The sequence below is a fragment of the Saccopteryx bilineata genome, chromosome 2, assembly GCF_036850765.1.
Source record: "Saccopteryx bilineata isolate mSacBil1 chromosome 2, mSacBil1_pri_phased_curated, whole genome shotgun sequence".
Classification (NCBI taxonomy): Eukaryota; Metazoa; Chordata; class Mammalia; order Chiroptera; family Emballonuridae; genus Saccopteryx; species Saccopteryx bilineata.
The window spans coordinates 220,972,244-220,992,973 of NC_089491.1; the positions used below are offsets into that span (position 1 = coordinate 220,972,244).

General features: G+C 39.3%; 1 protein-coding gene across 4 annotated transcripts in view; it reads left to right on the forward strand.

The window, feature by feature from the left end:
* The window catches only part of HSF2BP (heat shock transcription factor 2 binding protein), a 105,958-nt gene that overhangs the window by 46,053 nt on the left and 39,175 nt on the right, over nt 1-20,730 (forward strand). For all 4 annotated transcript variants that reach the window (XM_066259265.1, XM_066259266.1, XM_066259269.1 and 1 more), the window contains one exon: nt 14,691-14,794. In XM_066259265.1, the coding sequence (XP_066115362.1) occupies nt 14,691-14,794 (104 nt within the window). The remainder of the gene's footprint in view (nt 1-14,690; nt 14,795-20,730) is intronic.

Sequence of the window (20,730 nt, forward strand, 5' to 3'; positions counted from 1 at the left end):
ACCTTTTTATACCTATCGCCCACTTTTGTATCTTTGTTAGTTGTAAAATTTTCTAACCGCCCACTGGTTCCACAGTAATGGTGATTTATAAAGTAGGGAAGTAACTTTACTTTCTAAAATTTATAAAGCAGAGTTACACCAAGTTAAAGCATATAATAATAAATACTTACCAAGTACTTTATATCGGATTTTCGCTAAGTTTGGCAGAATAAATCTTTTTAAAACAACTTACTATAGTTAAATCTATCTTTTTATTTATACTTTGGTTGCTCCGCTACCGCCCACCATGAAAGCTGGAACACCCACTAGTGGGCAGGTTGACTACCACTGCCTTAGAGAAATCAGTGAGTCCCAAATGCTATCATGTGATACTTGAAGGTTATATTAGTGACCTTAAAATGAACTTAAACAAGTATTTGTTATGGCAGCACTTTACTTCCGGGTACCAAAATCAGTATTCATTTACTATTGTTGTTACCACCAACTTAGTGGCAAAAACAACACCTCCTTCACAGTTCTGTAGGTCAAAAGTTCTAGTGGGCTTGACTGGTTCTCCTGCGAGGGTCTCACAGGGCTAAAGGCATCGTTCACTGCTGCTTTTCTCATAGAAACTCCAGGCAGGAATGCTTCCAGGTGTGTTCAGATTACTGGTGGAATGCAGTTTCCAGCCTTCATAGGACTGAGGTGTTTGTTCTCTTGCTGGCTTTCAGGCAGGGTTACTTTCAGCTTCCAGGACTGGTCGAATTCCTTATCACATAACCCCACCTTATCTTCAAACCACAGTAGCTCACTGAGTCCTTACACTTGGAACCTTTCAGACTTTTTTTTTTTTTTTAACAGAGACAGAGAGAGTCAGAGAGGGATAGACAGGGACAGAGAGATGAGAAGCATCAATCATTAGCTTTTTTCATTGCGCATTGCGACACCTTAGTTGTTCATTGACTGCCCTCTCACATGTGCCTTGACCGCAGGCCTTCAGCGGACCGAGTAACCCCCTGCTCAAATCAGCGACCTTGGGTCCAAGCTGGTGAGATTTTGCTCAAACCAGATGAGCCCACACTGAAGCTGGGACCTCAGGATCTCGAACCTGGGTCCTTAGCATCCCAGTCTGACGCTCTATCCATTGCGCCACTGCCCGGTCAGGCCCTTTCAGGCTTTTGATGGGCTTAAATTTTGATGGGTTTAGATTAGGCATAACTGGATAAACTCCCTTTGATTAACTCAGAGTCAGCCGATTGATAACCTTAATTATATCTGCAGAGTCTCTTTGCCAGGTACTTTACCCCAGGGTGTGCTATTCTGTGCACAGTTCCAGGGATTAGGCAGGAAATTTTCGGCCATTGTAGTATTCTGTGTATCTCACCATTCCTTTCGAGTGTTTGCTTTTCTTCTTGGAGCATTTTTTATAATGGCCTCTTTAAAGCCTTTGTCAGATAATTCTAACATCTGTGTCATATTGGCCTTGGTGTCTTCTGGGTGTCTTTTCCTATGAGTTGGTATTTTTTCTGTTTTTTCATGTGATGACTAATTTTGAGTTGCATCCTGGACATTTGAATATTATGTGTTGAGAACCTGGGTCTTATTGAATCCTATAAATTATGTTGATGTGATGTTTTAGCAGGCAGTCAACCTGGTTGGGTTCAGGTTACAAGTTCTGACCAGCCTTCTGTGTGTTGTGGTTTCAATATCAGTTCCATTTCCAAAAAGACTATTGGGTGTGTCCCTCATGTATGCCACGTGTGGCCAGTGTGAGACTGCATGATAGTTGGCATTTTACTTCTCAGAGTGTTGGAAAGGCTGTTTATGGACAGATCAATGCATGCATAGCTTGGGGTGAGGCCAGGAGTTAATGGTTACTTTCCTAGCTTTAATTTTATTTATTTATTTTTTACAGAGACAGAGAGTGAGTCATAGACAGGGACAGACAGGAATGGAGAGAGATGAGAAGCATCAATCATTAGTTTTTCATTGCGCGTTGCAACACCTTAGTTGTTCATTGATTGCTTTCTCATATGTGCCTTGACCGCGGGCCTTCAGCAGACCAAGTAACCCCTTGCTGGAGCCAAGGGTTCAAGCTGGTGGGCTTTTGCTCAAACCAGATGAGCCTACGCTCAAGCTGGTGACCTCGGGGTCTCGAACCTGAGTCCTCCGCATCCCAGTCCAACGTTCTATCTACTTCGCCACCACCTTCCTAGCTTTAACTCTCCACAAAACCAACAAGTCTCTGATACTTATTGGTTCCCCAGGGCTCCCCTTTGCAGTCCTTCATCTGGAATGCTGGGGTTTTACATGCCCTATTGTGTCATGTTTCTGCAGCTATGCCCACGTCCAGAGCCAAGCAGTAGGAGTTCGGAGGATCACAGTCTTCCCAGTGTTGAGGAAGACTTTTTTCACTGGAACTTGAGTTACCTGGGGACCCCCACTGCCAACATGGTCACTCTCAAGAGACCCCTTTTCACAAAACAAAAACAAAAACACTGAGCAGTGATTTGAAGACTCATATAAAATACACTTTTTTTTTTTTAAGAGACAGAGAGAGAGTCAGAGAGAGGGATAGATAGGGACAGACAGACAGGAATGGAGAGAGATGAGAAGCATCAATCATTAGTTTTTCGTTGTGACACCTTAGTTGTTCATTGATTGCGTTCTCATATGTGCCTTGACTGTGGGGCTACAGCAGACCGAGTAACCCCTCGCTCGAGCCAGCGACCTTGGGTCCAAGCCGGTGAACTTTTGCTCAAACGAGATGAGCCCACGCTCAAGCTGGCAACCTTGGGGTCTCGAACCTGGGTCCTCCGCATCCCAGTCCAACGCTCTATCCACTGCGCCACTGCCTGGTCAGGCTAAAATACACATTTTATGCCAGTAAGACTCCAATGTATTTGTTAGATACAAAGAAAAAAAGCAGTGAGGAAGGTTCAGTGGGCCACTGTTTTGCTGGTTTTATATTTCAAATTTCAAAATGGCAAACTATTCCTGACAGAAAAAGACACTTACCTTTTTAAAGTCAGAGCTCTTTTTGAGAGCCAAACTGAAGAGAAGAGATTGTTTCATTTCATAAATCCCAGTTAGCTTACTGAGGAGCAAATTCAAATACACAGAAATAAATACTCTGAAGAAGTGTCATAACTCTCCCCTGTATCGTAATTAAGGCCTAACCTTAGAAATAAATAATTTCATTTTTAACTCATCTTGTTCATTCCTAAAGATTTTATTTTTGGCCTACAGAGAAAAAAAATCTTTGAATTTGTAAATAGCCTAAGAGTATAAATTTTGTTTAGTGTTAAGTAAAATGCATGGTATTCTGTAATACTAATACTAATACATTCTTAAAATTCAGTCAAACTTCAGTTACTGCCAACTGCCCTTGATGTGTTAGTAACACCCCTAAGGATTAAACAGTACAATGTCATAAATCCTATTAGAGTATATAATCTCTAAATTGCTTTCAAGGGGATGAAAATATACAGCATATTAATGAACTTTACATTTTCATAACACCCTTTATACTGAATGTGTGAATCTAAGTTACTTTGGATAAAAGTTTATGAAAATCCATCTTTCATAGCTATTAAATAAAATATATTCTGCTCAAAAAAAAAGAGAGACCCCTTTTCTCTTCCTTGAGTCTGAATTAGAGTCTTCCTGGTACTCTTCTCTGTGTGGATCAGTGCCACTCCTGAGTTTGGGGGCTGAATGGCCGACTCACGGCTGGTGTGGTGGTTCTCACACTTTTGGTCTTCTTCCCAGTCTTCCTGCTGTTGTTTATTTTTTGGGGGGCCTTTTATGGCTGCTTCATGAATTCTGTTCAGCATTTCCAGATGCATTCAGTGGAAGCCAGAGAGTGGGTGTGTTTACTCCATCTTATCTGGAACTAGACTCTCTAGTCCACTCTGGTTTTTGTGCTAACAAATATGTGTATATGAGCAATACATATAACACTGTCTAACATGAGTTATTGAATATATAGTTTTGTATAGACTTTACAAGTTGTTTATGGATCTAGTTAATTCTTTTTAAAAAAAATTTTTTTTAAAGATTTTGTTTATTCATTATAGAGAGGGAAGAGAGAGAGAGAAGGGGGGAGGAGCAGGAAGCATCAACTCCCATATGTGCCTTGACCAGGTAAGCCCAGAGTTTTGAACCGGCGACTTCAGCGTTTCCAGGTTGATGCTTTATCCACTGCACCACCACAAGTCAGGCTAGTTAATTCTTTTCTAGTATCTTACATCAAAGAAGATGGGACATTGCAATATCATTTTTCCCCTGACTGATGGACATTCAGGATATTTTCAGGTTTTACTCTGTGAACATAAGGCTGCAGTGAAGAGCTTTGCTTAACCTGCATGAGAGTTCCTTTAGGAGTTTTCCCAGAGTAGAATATTTGAGAAGTCGAATATATGTACATATTCAGTTTCATAAGATACTGCCAAGCTGATCACCAAAGCATACATGTTCACCAACAGTGTTCTGCACTTCCCACACCCTCAACACCACACTATTTATTCTATTCTTATAAAGAGTTTTGTATTGTCTGTTGATATCTGTCTGTCTATGTGTCTTTACATTTAAATTACCAGTGAGGTCAAGACTCTTCTCATGATCAAAACATTTGATGTCTTTTTTTCTGATTTACCTGTTCATTTCTGTTGCCCATTTGCTATATTGGGTTATATTTTTTCTTAATGATTTGCTGTTGTTCCTAATGTGTTCTGGATACTGAACCATTGTCTCTTTTGCTTCTGTGGTCTGTATGTGGTCAGTGTTTATGGGTCCAGCTAACTCTATTCTCCAGTTTCTAAGGCAAAGCTTTGTGTGAGGGCTGAGTTTCTTCTAGCTTCTCTGGTTCCAGTACATGGAGCTCTGTGTCTTTATGTCCTAATGACCTATTGTCCATTTCATTGGGAGATGAGGAAAATGGCCTTCAGAGAGATTTGCTTGCTTTCTTGGCAGTCTTCCATCTGACCACTGAGCAGAGCCCATGTGCAGACTGTTAGCCTCAGGCCCGTTGGGGATCTCAGTGTGCACCAGACTGAAGGTGGTCTTCTCACCTTACAATCTTTGGCTGCCTTCTAATAGGTATGCCATTTTTTTGCTTTCTTCTTCACTGCTAATTAACCTTGAGTCCCCTGGAACCAGAACCTTTCTTGTACTGTAAGTCAATTTTCTTTTCTTTTTGGCTTCTTCATCCTTTGACTATAACTTGCCTCTTTCCTGGGGATTTTGCTTTCTTTGCTGCCTCCATGATTACAAGCTACTCATTTCAGCAGCTTGGGTGCCACAGACTCAGAGATGGAATTCAAAAAAAGACTTAGTTTTTTTTGTCTTGTTTTTCTTAAGAGCAGTTTTAGTTTCACAACAAAGTTGAGAAGATACAGAGATTTTCCCTATTCCCCTACCTACCCACACATGTGCCATAGTTTTGCTTTTTCTAGAATTTTATATAGTTGAAAGCCTTCTTAGATTGGCTTCTTTCACTTAGCAATAGGCATGTAAAGTTCCTCTATATTTTTTGTTCATGGCTTGATATAGGTCATTTCTTTTTAGTGCTGAATAACATTCCATTGTCTGGATGTACCACAGTTTATTCATTCACCCACTGAAGGACATCTTGGTTGCTTCCAAGTTTGGCCATTTATGAATAAAGCTGCTATAAACATTGTGCATAGGTTTTTATGTGGATATACATTTTCAGTTCCTTTGGTTAAATACCAAGGAGCACTACTGCTGGACTGTATGGTAAGAGTATTTTTAGTTTTGTAAGAATCTGGCAAACTGTCTTCCAAAGTAGCTGTACCATTTTGCATTCCCATCTGTAGTGAATGAGAGTTCCTGTTGCTCCACATCCTCGTCAGTATTTGGTGTTGTCAGTGTTTTGGATTTTTACTGTTCTAATGGGTGTGCATTGATAACTTGTTTTTATTTGTATTTTCCTGATGACATATGTTGTGGAGCATATTTTCATGTGCTTATTGACCATCTGTATATCTTCTTTGGTGAAGTGTCTGTTAAGGTCTTTGGCCCATTTTTTAACTGGGTTTTTTGTTTTCTTATTGTTGAGTTTTAAGAGTTTTTTTGTATGGATTGGATAATAGTACTTTATTAGATATGTCATTTGCAAATATTTTCTCTAAGTCTATGGCTTATCTTCTTTCTCTTGATGTTTTTCTTTTGCAAAGCAGAAGTTTTTAATTTTAATGAAGTCCAGCTTATCAAGAAATTTTTTCATGGGCTGTGTCTTTGTGTTATATCTAAAAGAGCATCACCATATTCAGGGTTTTATCCCATGTTATCTTCTAGGTGTCTTATAATTTTGCATTTAGGTTTGTAATCCATCTTAAGTTAATTTCTGTGAAAGGTATGAGGTCTGTGTCTAAGTTCATTACTTTTCTTTCTTTTTTTAGTAATTTTTATTAATTTTAATTTATTGTGTTTACATGGATTCAAGTGTCCCGCTGAATATAACACCCTCTTCCCTCACCCTCGTGTCCCTATTTATACTCCCTTTGCCCCTCTTCCCCTCACTCCCTCCCTCATTATTTTTCATGTGGATGTTCAGTAGTTCCATCCAGCACCATTTGTTGAAAACACCATCTTTGCTCCATTATGTTGCCTTTGCTCCTTTGTCAAGGATCAGTTGACTATATTTATATCTATTTTTAGGCTTTATGTTCTTTTCTTACTGACTTTTTTATAAGCCTTGAAGTTGTGTAGTGCCAGTCCTCTAGCTTTGTTCTTCTCCTTCAGTGTTGTGTTAGTTCCCTCTCCATATAAATTTTAGAATCATTTTGTCAGTATTCATAAAACAACTTACTAGGATTTGATTTGGATTACACTGAATCTATAAATAAAATTTGGAAGAACTGACATCTTGACAATATTGAGTCTTCCTGTCCATGAACAGAGAATCTGTTTACTTTGTTCTTTGATTTCATTCATCAGAATTTTGTAGTTTTCCTCATATAGGTTTTATATATTTTTTTGTTAGATCTCTACCTAAATATTTCATTTTTAGGGGGTGCTAATGGAAATGGTATTATTTTTTTTTGTGTGTCTTTAATTTCAAATTCTATTTGTATGCTATTTGTATATAGGAAAATAATTGACTTTTATATATTAACCTTGTATCTTGCAACCTTGCTGTAATCTTACTAGTTCCAGGAGCATTTCTTTGTTGATTCTGGGGCTCTGTAAATGTTGCTAAATGAGCAAAGGAGGTGCAAATAGCTTTCTGGGTTATGATCATACCTTGTTTTTTGTTAAAGTTATACAAGTGTTACCATGCATTTCAGTGGCCTGATCTTCTTCACAGGAGTGGCTTAATGCCAGTTGAAAAAAATCTTCAAACAAGATTTGGTTTCTAAATTGTTTCCAATTAAAACTTTAGTTATCTTGGGTAGTAGGCAAGTTATCATGAAGAACATTATAAGGTTTCTAGGATGTTGGCTAACAGTGAAATATTTCCCATTGTCTGGATGTACCACAGTTTATTCACCTACTGAAGGATGTTTTGAAGTACATTTTGAAGACAAATCTTTGATAATGTTGATTTAGAGTCATCAACATTTCCAGATATTAACAAAGGTCTACCAGACATCTAAAATGTTAAATGCCTGAGCAGGCAGTGGCACAGTGGATAGAGCATCGGACTGGGATGCAAAGGACCCAGGTTTAAAACCCTGAGGTCACTGGCTTGAGCGTGGGATCATAGACATGACCCCTTGGTCGCTGGCTTAGCCCAAAATCACTGGCTGTAGCCCCCCCCCCCCGGTCAAGGCACATATGAGAAAGCAGTCAATGAACAACAAAAAAGCTGCAATGAAGAATTGATGCTTCTCATCTCTTGCCCTTCCTGTCAGTCTGTTCCTATCTGTTCCTCTCTCTGACTCTCTCTCTGTCTCTGTCACACACACACACACACACACACACACACAAATAATTATTAAAATGTTAATCTATAACACTTGAGGTCTGGGAACTAATACATATTATTTTTTAGGCAGTAGAGCTTTTAGCTACAAAATGTTAATATCCATTGAATTGGTCTACTATTGAGTTATAAATTGGTAGTTGGTGCTATGAATGTAACCTCAATTCTTATGAAAGGCATTTTTAAGGTTTCAACCTATCTAGTTTGATCATTCTGTTACATTTTTTAAAAACCCCCAAAAATCTATATTTGGCTTTTCAACAAGAAAAAGGAGAATAAGCTAATATACATATAAGTAAAAGAGAACACAAAAGAAACACACTGGCAAACTTCATAAATATAGAAAAGACTCTCAACCTCAGTTGTAATGCAGATTATAACCATTAGGAGGTACCTTTTTATTCCCTTTCACTGAAAAGAAAATTAGATATGACAGTTCCGACGAGCTTTGGAGAGGCTGTGAGGCTAGCTAGAGTTTACACCTGTTCACTTGCTGGTGGGAGGGAGATGGAAACAGGTGAGCAGCATCTGTTGAGATCAAGTATGCCCATGTTCGGGACAGGTGGTCCACCTCCGCGTACATACTCTGGAGGAAGTTTTACCCACAAACACCAGGATGCTTGTATAGAAACATGGTAGCATCTGTGTTGGTAAGAGTTCACACTGGGAACTTATCTATACCTCTGTCAGCTGGAGAATAGATTATGATCAATTAATATGTTAGAACACATCAGTGAAAATATATTAGAACTATACAAATGAACATAGAAAACATCTCACCGTGGTGTGGAAGATTACGTATAGTATGCTGCTGCTGGCACAAATATGTCAGATTCTGCACATATTTTGTAAAAATTTATAGAAATGTATGGCCGTTTCGTATATCAAACGGTAATAGTTGTTCCCAGCTCCCTGAAGCAAGTGTTCAGAGTTCACAAAAGGATTTGACTATGGTGAAAGTTTTTCTTTCACCAGGGAGGTGAGTATGCATTGTATGCTGTATAGTAGATAAAAATTAGTCTATAGATATTTGATTAGAATTACATATGGCATTGACCACAGATTTTCAGATTCTAACTAGATTGGGGTGGGGGTACAGAATCTAAAATAAGCATGTTCAATAGTTAATTACTGCACTGCTGCAGGTTTCTGTCTGTCATGTGCTCTGAAGTGTGTGATTGCTCTGCCAACAGCTTCTCTATCATATAACATCTGTAATCGTCTGTAAGGATTTTGTTGCTCATGGTTCCTTAGAATTAATTGATGGCACTAATTTGGCTACTTTAGATTTTAGCCTGTTTCGGATGACTGATAGATGTTTTTTGTTTCTGGTGGGGGTGGCATCACAGTCGTGCCCTTTTATTTTTATTGCTGGCATGTTTTGAAGTACCAGGTATGTTTAATCTTTGTTAGTTGTAACTTCTTTTAAGAAGAATAAGGTAGTTTGGTTCGGTCACCTTTACTTTTAGTGATTCAGCCTTGTTATCAGACTGTCAGGAGGTCTTTCTGGCTTTTCTTGAGGAGGACCTGTTCTGCCCTGGTGTATCCAGATGAAGGGAGCATCCTTTTACTGAGAGAGAGTTACTTGTGATGCTTTTGTAGCTGTTTAAGTTTGCTAATACTTTTATTTTAGCCTTGCTTTAAGTCCTTTTATGATGAATGTCAGATGTCTCTAAAATTCTCAAGACTACAAAGCCTGGGAAGTGGTTCTTTTGGAACCCATTGATTCACATGTAATGGATCTTCCATTTAAGTTCATGGTAGGAAGCGGGGTTTGCCTGCCTTTTCTGTCATTGGAAGGGGAATTCTGACTCCTAGTTCTTCAGTACCTTGGAAATGGCATTTACATTTAGTATCTCAGCACTAAAGAGTGAACTGAACAGCCAGTCTCTTTAAATGTTACAGTTAGATACTTGATATTATTATTTACAATATACTTTTTGTTAGTGTAGAAATGTTGAAATAGAAGCATTTGAGTGAGAAACTCATTTTGGATTTGTTGTTTGCTAAGTAAGTCTTGTGTGACTTTGGAGTAAGTCTCTGATCTTCTGTGAGATGTAGCCTAGCAATGACATGGGGTCTCACAATATGATTACTTTTGTTCTTTCTTCTTAAGGAGGGCATCTTTTTACCAAATTTGAAAATTTAAAGGTATTTGTCAATTTGTAAGTCATTTTTAACATCTTAAAATTAAATGCAGTCATCGGAGATTCTCAACTGGATGCATTTTCTGGAATTTGCCACATATTACAGTCATCACCCAGATGTTAACTTTACCATTCAAGATCCAGAGAAGACTGGTTTATCTTATTTTCATGCTCTGAAACAAGGGTTGGCCAACTTTTTCTGTAAAGGGCCAGGTAGAGAATATTTTTGGCTCTCTGGTCCAAAGGGCCTCTGTTGTGATGACTCAGTGCTGTCGTTGTGGGGTGAAAGTATAGACAATATAGTACAATTAATGTTAGGAACTCCAGTTCTCTGTGTTGGTGATCTTTTAAAGTCAGGATTTTCTCTTCTTGGGGTATTGGACAAGAGCCCTCAGAAAATTCTGGTGAAGGTGCTGGATTTTCCCTATGAATACAACATTTGAATAGCCCTTAATAACTCATTAACTAGGTTACTAGTGAATAGATTGTGGATGTGTGTAAAATTTGTCAGAAAAAACTTGAAAGGGTTGCAGTTTTGGCTCATATTGAGGCCTATGAAGAGGCTGAGGATTGTAATGAAAAGTGGATGCTGCTCCTGAGCGAGATGCTGGTGGGGGCGTTGGGTGGGCTCTGGCCCTGCCTGGACTTTGAAAATGCTCCAGAAGCATGAGGAGAGCCTGTCCATGGGTTTGCCCTGCTGCAGCTCTCAGCCTCCGGAGTCTTTCACTTTCCCTGTTCACACTAAGTACTTACTGTGTCCCGGGATGGCGCAGCCCATGTGGCTGCAAGGATGAACTAGCCTTGGACTTGCTTTTGACTAAGTAAGTTTAGTGGGGAGATGGCTATTTTAACCTGGAAAATGTTCCCTGGCACGCCCCATTGTTCAGTTAGTCCCTTTTTAGTGTATCAATTGCCATTACTGATTTTCCTTTTGCTGAAGGCATCATTATGTCTTTGCATGGCACTGTGACTGTCCCATCTTGATTTAAAATGTTGATATATTGTATTGCTAATTGTGAAGTGTTTTGCAGTTGTTTTGACTTTTAAAGCTTTTGCATTGCAATACATTTTACATTACAGTCCTGGTTACTGAGCATTTTGGCACCCCTTAAACTTGTGTCCCTACTGAGTTCCTGGTGTTGGCCTTGTGTTGGCGCAGTTCAGAGCTGGCCACAGCCCAGGCGGGTTTTGTGTTTTATGCTTTCTTTGCTCTGGGATCAGCCTTGTGGAGCTTCCTCCCTCCTAGCTGTGCTGTTTGCTGCTGTTTCTTTAGCTTTATTTCATGTATAGTATTTCTCCTTTCCCAGGTGTCAGTGCCCTTGAGTTTTACAGTTTGATTATTATAGTTTTTGTTTTTGTGAGTTCTGCTAGGTTCTCTTTTGAAGTGCCTGGTCATTTATAATACTCAGTAGGTCCTTCATCATATGTTTCTTTTTGAATTATTTACACCTATTAAACAGAACCATTTTCTGTTCTACGATTGATATTTCTAGTACAGCTAGTGCTCGACTTATGACCACAGACCAGTCGTAACATGATTTGGTCGTAAGTTAAGTAGGCTATATGTACAGTACTGTAAAATGATGTTATAAAAATTTCTAAGTCATATTTTATCATAATTTTCTTTCATTATTGTTATATATCATAATTTTCTTTGTTCATTTTATGCCATTTGTATCATCTCTATACCATTTTGTTTCTTATTTTTACATTCGTCAGGTTTAAGTAAAACACTGCGTTACCAGTACAACTGGTTTAATATTTGCAAAGACAATTTCCTCTTGGTAGACATCTTGGGAGGGGTTTGATGAAAAATATCCAAGACACAGAACACAAATTGCTGTACCGAGTCTGGGATAACAATTGAAATGGTGCACGTGGAGATGGTAGTGCTGCTGGAAGCTGGTTCGCACTGTCATACGCCCAGCTGGGCAACGCTTGCGCTGCCAGACACGGAGCAGTTGTGGCTAGCGATTGTGATCGTAAAGTCGAATGGTCTTTAAGTTGCATAGGTCGTAAGTCAATCAATATTTGTATATGACCTTTTTAAAAAAATTCTAGCTCTCATTGGTTCTTTGTGTTGTTACTTATAATGTCTTGTTTTTCATGTGTTTTGTGATTTTTATTATGAACTCACATTTGTTAGTACTATATTTGTAGGAATGCTTTGAAGACCAGGTTGAGGGTGCTGTGATCTGAACCTGTCTTGTGTTTGTTGGAGGCTGTCTGTCTGCAGGGAGCCACTAATACTTAAGCTCTGTGCTTCTGAAATCTAGCATCTTTAGCGCTTACCTCCCTGAATTTGTGCTGCCATTTAGTTCCTGATCAGAGATGTTTTCTCTTCATTTCTTGCAAGCTCATCCATTCTTTTTGAGGGTTTGTGAAATATTTATGTATCCCTTTTTATTGCTTTGTAGTGTGAAGTTTTTAGGATCTCTCTGTGTTGCAGTATTATCAGAAACCAGTCCTCTAGTTTTCCAATTTCCATTAGACAATATTGCCAGTGTGATCAGTTCCCAAGGCCACTTGTAAAATCCTGTTTACCTCTGTGTATAGTTTTGTTGGTCGTTAGGAATGGTTGGGGTTGTGGTACTCTTCATCCCACAGGCTATGGATTAAATAAGCTTGTATGGATTGACCTGGTGTCCCAGATGTCATGGATAACTATGTTCATTGAATGAAAAGATAGGATTCAATTTTACAATTTTAAACAGCTAAATTGAACTTTCAGAGTACAGTGTACTTATGAATTGATGGTTACTTGTATATAAATGCAGGATTGGTAACAAAAGAGATGACTCTATAAATGTGGCTTGTGAGGCTTCCTCTCTGTATTTGTGTCTCTTGGTTCTGTGAGCCTGTACGAGGTGGTGTTATGTAGTACTACTGCTGAAGTTTTTCATTTTCCTGTAGCCTCACAGAGACAAATATTATTTCGTATACCTTCTGCTTACTCTTCCTGTCATCTAGATTTTAGAACTGGACATCTGATATATGTAAGGAACCCCTAGATATGCTCAGGTTTTCTTAACCAGGAGCTGGATTTATGGTGAAGTGCAGTGCAGAGGAGCAAGTACAGGCAGTCCTGGGTTACAAACGAGATCGGTTCTGTAGGTTTGTTCTTAAGTTGAATCTGTATGTAAGTTGGAACAGGTACATTTACCTATTAAATGCAACTTGGATGTTTGCCTTAAAATTGTATTTATTTTTACTTTTTTGTACATATGAATACTTAAATATCTTCTTTTTTTTTTAATTTTTTTTTTTCATTTTTCTGAAGCTGGAAACAGGGAGAGACAGTCAGACAGACTCCCGCATGCGCCCGACTGGGATCCACCAGGCACGCCCACCATGGGCGACGCTCTGCCCACCAGGGGGCGATGCTCTGCCCATCCTGGGTGTCGCCATGTTGCGACCAGAGCCACTCTAGCGCCTGAGGCAGAGGCCACAGAGCCATCCCCAGCGCCCGGGCCATCTTTGCTCCAATGGAGCCTTGGCTGTGGGAGGGGAAGAGAGAGACAGAGAGGAAAGCGCTGCGGAGGGGTGGAGAAGCAAATGGGTACTTCTCCTGTGTGCCATGGCCGGGAATCGAACCCGGGTCCTCCGTAAATATCTTCAAATACTGCACAACTTTAAACAATCTTGGATGATGCAGATAATGATGGACTTGTTGGAGAGGATGGGACTGATGTTAGAGAGTCAGGGTTTGATTCTGCTGCTGGAGTCAGTTTATTGAAGTAGATAGGCATCAAGGGAGGTTTGTACAGAGGTTTTCTTTTTCTCATCATAAATGGCCCTGAAGCATCTCAGGCCTTCAGTAACTATACGGTAAACTTTGGTGAACCTCTCTGTATCAGGACCTCGCTCCTCTAACTTTGCCATTCCTGCTTCAATGAGACAAAAATATCAGCTAACTCGTTTGTACAAAACATTTTTGGGGCCCTGGCCAGTTGGCTCAGCGGTAGAGCGTCGGCCTGGCGTGCGGGGGACCCGGGTTCGATTCCCGGCCAGGGCACATAGGAGAAGCGCCTATTTGCTTCTCCACCCCCCACCCCCTCCTTCCTCTCTGTCTCTCTCTTCCCCTCCTGCAGCCAAGGCTCCATTGGAGCAGAGATGGCCCGGGCGCTGGGGATGGCTCCTTGGCCTCTGCCCCAGGCGCTGGAGTGGCTCTGGTCGCAGCAGAGCGACGCCACAGAGGGGCAGAGCGTCGCCCCCTGGTGGGCGGGGCGTTGCCCCTGGTGGGTGTGCCGGGTGGATCCCGGTCGGGCGCATGTGGGAGTCTGTCTGACTGTCTCTCCCCGTTTCCAGCTTCAGAAAAAGAAAAAAACAAAACAAAACAAAACAAAACAAAACATTTTTGGTTCTAAAGTTTCTAGGTCCCTGTTTTCTTCCTTAAATGCTATCATCTGCTGCTGTAGTTCCATAAGGTCTTCAGTGGTTAATTCTTTGCCATTAGGTCAAGTAACTCTATGATATCATTTTCACTGATGTCCAACTGCAGTTGGTTACCAATTGCCCTTATGGCGCTCAGTTCGTAAGTATGAGTTGTATGAGAGTCGGATGTTTGTAACTCTGGGACTTACTGTACTTCACTACCCTCTCTTTGCATTCAGGTTAATGCTGATGTCCCTGTACAATGTGAGCATCAATTTGAAAGGCTTGAAGTACATCAGCGAGAGCCCAGGATTCATCCCTTTGCTGTGGTGGCTTCTGAGTGGTAAGGAGGGGGTTACCTGTATGTTACATACAGTTTACATACCTGTCCTCTGTGGCTGAGGGAGATTGTCACAGATTAGAGATTAAGACTGACTGTCTCAAGGTGTTACCATCTCTTCAAAAGATTTCAAATGATAGAAACCTCAGTAGTGTGCCAAGATATTTCTAGTTCAGTTTCTGCAGCATTGCTTTCAATTTAGTTATGATTCTGTGACACATAGAAAAGATTATGAAACAGCTGGTATATGTCAATAACCTGCCCCTTCCTCTGAGAACAGTCCAGCACTATGGGTGTTGTCTGTGCCTCTGAATATCAGGTAAAGGAGAAGTTCCAGCATTGAGGAATGTGAGGAGAAGGAAATCTGAAAGATACTCCAACTCTGAAGATCTTATACACACACACACACACACACACACACACACACACTATAATATACATAATTATGTGCAATATATATGTGTTCTTTTTGTTTTCTTTGAAATAAATATATTCCTACTGTCTCTCGCTTCCTCTTCTCCTTCACCACTAATTAACCTACATCATTGTATAAACCTATTAATCATAATTTTTAACACTATGGATTTAGTATGTATTTCATGCAAGTGTCCAAAATAACATTTTTTTTTCTAATAAGGTAAATTTTTATGTTTGAGTTTCAGTTCCACTTGGTGGCAGATGTTCATATTTTTGTCACAGGTATTTTCAGTTATAATTGATGTGCAATCAACTACACACAGTTAAGGCAAATAACTGATAGGTTTTGACATAAATGTATGCCTGTAAGGTCATCACCACAATCAAGACAGTAAGCATACCAACTGCCCCGAGAGGGATCTTGTGCTCCCCCTTCCCAGCCCCTCCCCCACTCTGCACTCTCAATTGGTTTCTGTTTTCTTCAGTTTTACATAAATCGATTCATACACTTCACGTTACTTTTTGCCTAGCTGCTTTCTCTCAGGAGAATTATTTTGAGATCCAACCATGCTAAATAGTATTCTGTTATGCAGATATACTACAATTGGTTATTTATTCAGCTGTTGATGGGCATTTGGCTTGTCTCCAGGTTTTGGCTGTTATAAATAAAGCTGTTATGAACATTTTGTATGTCTTTGCTTGGACATATGCTTTTATTTCTCTTGGGTAGATACCCAGAAATGGAATATGTAGGTCATGTGGAAGGTGTGTGTTAGTTTTTATGAATCTGTCAAACAGTTTTATAAAGTGGTTGTACCATTTTACTCTTTCCCCAGCAGTGTGTGAGCCTTCTGACTGCTGCATAACTTCGTCAGTTCATGATGTGGTCATTCTGTTTAATTTTAGACATTCTAGTATGGGTATATCAGTATCTCACTGTGGTCTTAATTTGCATTTTTGTTGTGACTAATGATACTGAGTAAATTTTCATGTGCTTATTTGCTATTCATATTTCTTCTCTGAAGAAGTGTCTGTCCTTTTGATCATTTAGAAAAAAAAACCAAACCTGTTCTTTTCCTTATTACTGAGCCTAAAGAGTTCTTTATACAGTCTGTGTACCAATCCTTTGTCAGATGTGTAGTTTGCAAATATTTTCTTGATCTGTTGCTTGTCTTTTCATTCTCTTAAGAGCATCTTTGAAGAACTAAAGTTCTAAATTTTGATGAAGTTTAAGTTATTTTTTTAATGAATCATGTCTTTGGTATACAAATCTTTGTCTAACTCAGAATCACAAAGATTTTTTAAATGCATTTTATTCTAGTAGTTTTATAGTTTTGCATCTTACATTTCGATCTATGATCCATTTTGAGTTATTTGTGACAGCAGTAATGAGTCAAAGCTACTTCTGTGGGTTTTTTTTTTTTTTCTTTGCATATGGCTCTCTAGTGGATCTGACATCGTTTGTTTTGAAGACTCTTCTCCACTGGATTGCCTTGTTTGAAAATCAGATGACAACATTGTGTGAGGGTGTAGGCTTGAACTCTGTTCTGTTCCACTGATCCATTTTTGTGTCATCATGCCAATACCATACTTTATAGTAAATATTAAAGTTAAGTAGTATAAATCTTCCAACTTCATTCTTACTTTTCAAACTTGTTTGGGCTGTTTCTAAGTCTTTTTCTAAGTTCTCTATGGATATGAGAATCAACTTGTCACTTTCTACAAAAAAATATACTATTGAGGTTGTGTTGAATTGACAGTTAATTTTGGGGAGAGTTGACAGTTTAGCAATGTTGACTCTTCCAGTCCATGAACACAGCACATATGTCCATTTATTTAGATGCGTTGGGAAGCAGGGGTCTTATGTATCTTTATGTCTTAAGAGCAGAGGAACAGATCTCTTTTGTTCCCAGCTGTCCTTTCAAGTATACTTGTGTGGTGAACACCTTAGAAGATAGAGATACTGTCTCTCTCCAGAGCAAAGGGTAAGGTTGCTCACATCCATGCAATAAGGATAATGTTCCCCTCGGGTAGAGGTGAAGCAGGCTACTACCCATTATGAAAGATTTGGGCTCCCTGAGCTTGAAGTTCCTCTTCTGTGACAAAGCACAAGGTATATGTATGGCCCTGTGAAATTGGGTCTCACTGAACCAACACAAAGGCTGATCCTCTGGAAATGGCTGTTACTGGTGTGTAATCAATTTTTTGTCTTGTACTCAAAAGTCTCATGTCACGTGCCAGCATCCAAGAAACTATAGCATGCTTACTGTTAGCTTACAAATAGTGTACACTTGATACTGGCCAAAAGGCCAAAAAATGGTAGCTAATAAGTAGTGTAAAACCCCAGACTTTCCATAGTTTAAGGGCAAGCTAGGGGTCTATGTCTATATTTCAGGATAACTCCTACTCACCAAGTTTGAGTATTTGACCAAACAGTTTTTTCTCTTGAGAATATGAACTAAAAAACCCATACTAAGAGACCCATAGAATCAGAAGTGGTTCTTGGACTTGATCTATAAGGTAACTCTCCAGGCTGATAATCATGAGCCATGTGCAAGCAGATGATGCCAGTTTGAAGGGCACAGGGCTGGTAAGAGGGAGAGAATAATTAAATAAGAATACTCATTAATTTTTTGTTCTTTCTTTTAAAAAAATTATTTTGTTATAATTGACATACAGTGTTATAGTAGTTTCAGATGTACAACACAGTGATTCAAGATTTATATATATCTTACAAAGTGGTTACCACAATAAGTCTTAGTACTCATTTGTCACCATTCTTAGTTAATATAATGTTATGATCCTGTTCCTCATGCTGTACCTTACATCCCCATCACTTACTTCATAACTGGGAATTTATACTTCTTTTTTTTTTTTTTTTTTACAGAAACAGAGATCAGAGAGAGAGATAGACAGGGACAGACAGGCAGGAACGGAGAAATGAGAAGCATCAATCATTAGTTTTTCGTTGCGTGTTGTGGACACCTTAGTTGTTCATTGATTGCTTTCTCATATGTGCCTTGACCGCGGGCCTTCAGCAGAATGAGAGACCCCTTGCTGGAGCCAGCAACTTGGGTCCAAGCTGGTGAGCTTATGCTCAAACCAGATAAGCCTGCACTCAAGCTGGCGACCTTGGGGTCTCGAACCTGGGTCCTCGGCATCCCAATCTGTCGCTCTATCCACTGCGTCACCGCCTGGTCAGGTGGAAATTTATACTTCTTAATCTTCTTTCCTTTTTCTGTTTCTTCCTCCACACTTGTGAATACCTACTACTTTTTGAGTGCTAGTCACTATTTTTAGTGCTTTACATATATTCACAGATTCATTTCTCTAATACCCTTATAAAGCAAATATTATGATTTCTGTTTTATATACAAAGAAACTAAGGCACATAGAAGTGAAGTAATTCGCTTAAGGTTATACAGCTACTAGGTAGAACCCCGGCAGTGGGGCTCCAAGTCCCATCTCCTACCCCCTGTACTGGGCTGCTTCTCCTTAGGAAGTGCCTCAGGGTGGGAGCCTTAGTTCTTGGTAATCTCAGCTGTACTTGCCTCTAGGTCCAGCTGGGCTTGACCTCTGAGATAGATGTCCTGAGACCATATGCCCCTCTGTTTCAGCTTGCAGCCAGAGATCCTTAGCACCTTCTGTGAGTTGTTTACTTTCTCATAAAAAGAGGGCCGCAGGCTAAATGTTCTCTAGGGTCCCTTCGAGCTGTCATACTCTAGAAATTTTCCTGGGCTGTGTGAAGATTATTACGAGTTTTATTGTAATTTGTGCAGCTCCCTGTGTAGCAAACATCCCAAGAGTGTCTGTTCCTGACATTCACCAGATCTGGTGCTCTTTGATCAGGTGGACTGTTCCTGCTTAACTTGGTCATGTACAGTGGGGGTGGAGTAACTTTTTGCCACGAGGTAGCAGACTTTTTTCCCATGAAGACAATTACTGGGTTTTTTTTTGTTTGATTGTTTGTTTGTTTTTACATAGAGAGCACAGCTTAAACCCTCATAATTCTTTTTCAAAGTCATCTTACTTGATATCTTTAGAGTTATTTGTTATCACAAACAGAATCATGGTTTATCAAGCCCTGGATGTTTGACCACTGAATTGTATATGGAATTAACTTAAAAATTTATATTTGTGCCTGACCTGTGGTGGCGCAGTAGATAAAGCGTTGACCTGGAAATGCTGAGATTGCCGGTTCAAAACCCTGGGCTTGCCTGGTTAAGGCACATATGGGAGTTGATGCTTCCTGCTCCTCCCCCTTCTCTCTCTCTGTCTCTCTCTCTCTCCCTCTCTCTCTCCTTTCTAAAATGAATAAATAAAATAAAAAAATTTAAAAAAATTTTAAAAAAAACTACAAAAAATATTTATATTTGTTATAGAATTTGTATATTTTAGGAAGGTGAATATGTTTTTTCCTATAGGAAAATAGGAACAAAAATAGTTCCTGAAAAATGATATGTGCTAGTGCTTGGTGCTGGTGTGATTGCCTTCAGAATTCCAGATGTAACTGTTTAGGACTAGGACAAAATTTGAAAACTGGCTTGTTCCGGACAAACAAGAATCTCTTCTAATTTAAAAAGATATAAGAGAAACAATTTTATTAATTTTCTCAGTAATCAACTCTTACTTTTATCAATTTTCTTATTAGGAAATTCAGTGTATTTTGAAGGACATGAACTTTGAATTTATTAGAACCAGCTTGGAATTGCAGCTCTCTTACTTGGAATTTACCTAAGTAATTGGTCCCTTTTCAGGTCCCTTTTCCTGAAATGTATGTTAAGTGTGGATTTCTACCTCAAAGGTCCTTATGTTTATTAAAATTCAGTAGTTCCTGGGCCAACACCTGCCACAGAAGGTGTGAAATAGGTGTTAGTTTTCCTTATTTTTAAAAATTTATTTGTAAATTTTAGCAAGAGAGGAAGGGAAAGGAAGAGAGAGAGAGACAGAAGCATTGATCTGCTTCTGTGTGTGCCCTGACAGCAGATTAGACCAGCAACCTTTGTACCAACAGACTATCTGGTCAGGGCTCCCTTTGCACTTCTAATCTAAGTCTTCCATGCCAAAATGAAAGCTCATTTCCTTTTATTTCATTTGACCTAAAGGTGGCAAGTTGCTTTCAAGCATCTGGATTTCTCTGTTATTAATAATTTCTGATCGAGTAGTTTCTCTTAACCTTTGCTGGATATCATTTTCCTTTCCTTTATTCAACTATGTGGCTGGCTTTTTCCTAAGCGTTCTCCAGATTCTTCACATTCTTTTTAAGCTGCAGGACTGGCAAAGAACTCTAGCAAATAGCTGATAAGGACAGGATGTATTGCGATGATAGCCACATGTTGTGTAACTGTTCGTCCAAACTAGTGTTATGATAACTAACAGAGTGCTGCATTTCCTACCCATGTTTATAGTGTTGACTAGGCATAGAGGCATTTGTATACTATCTTACATTTGGTTTATTTAAGTATATCATATGAAATATTGATCACTTCTGCCAAATTTATATTTCTAGCCCAGACTTTTCT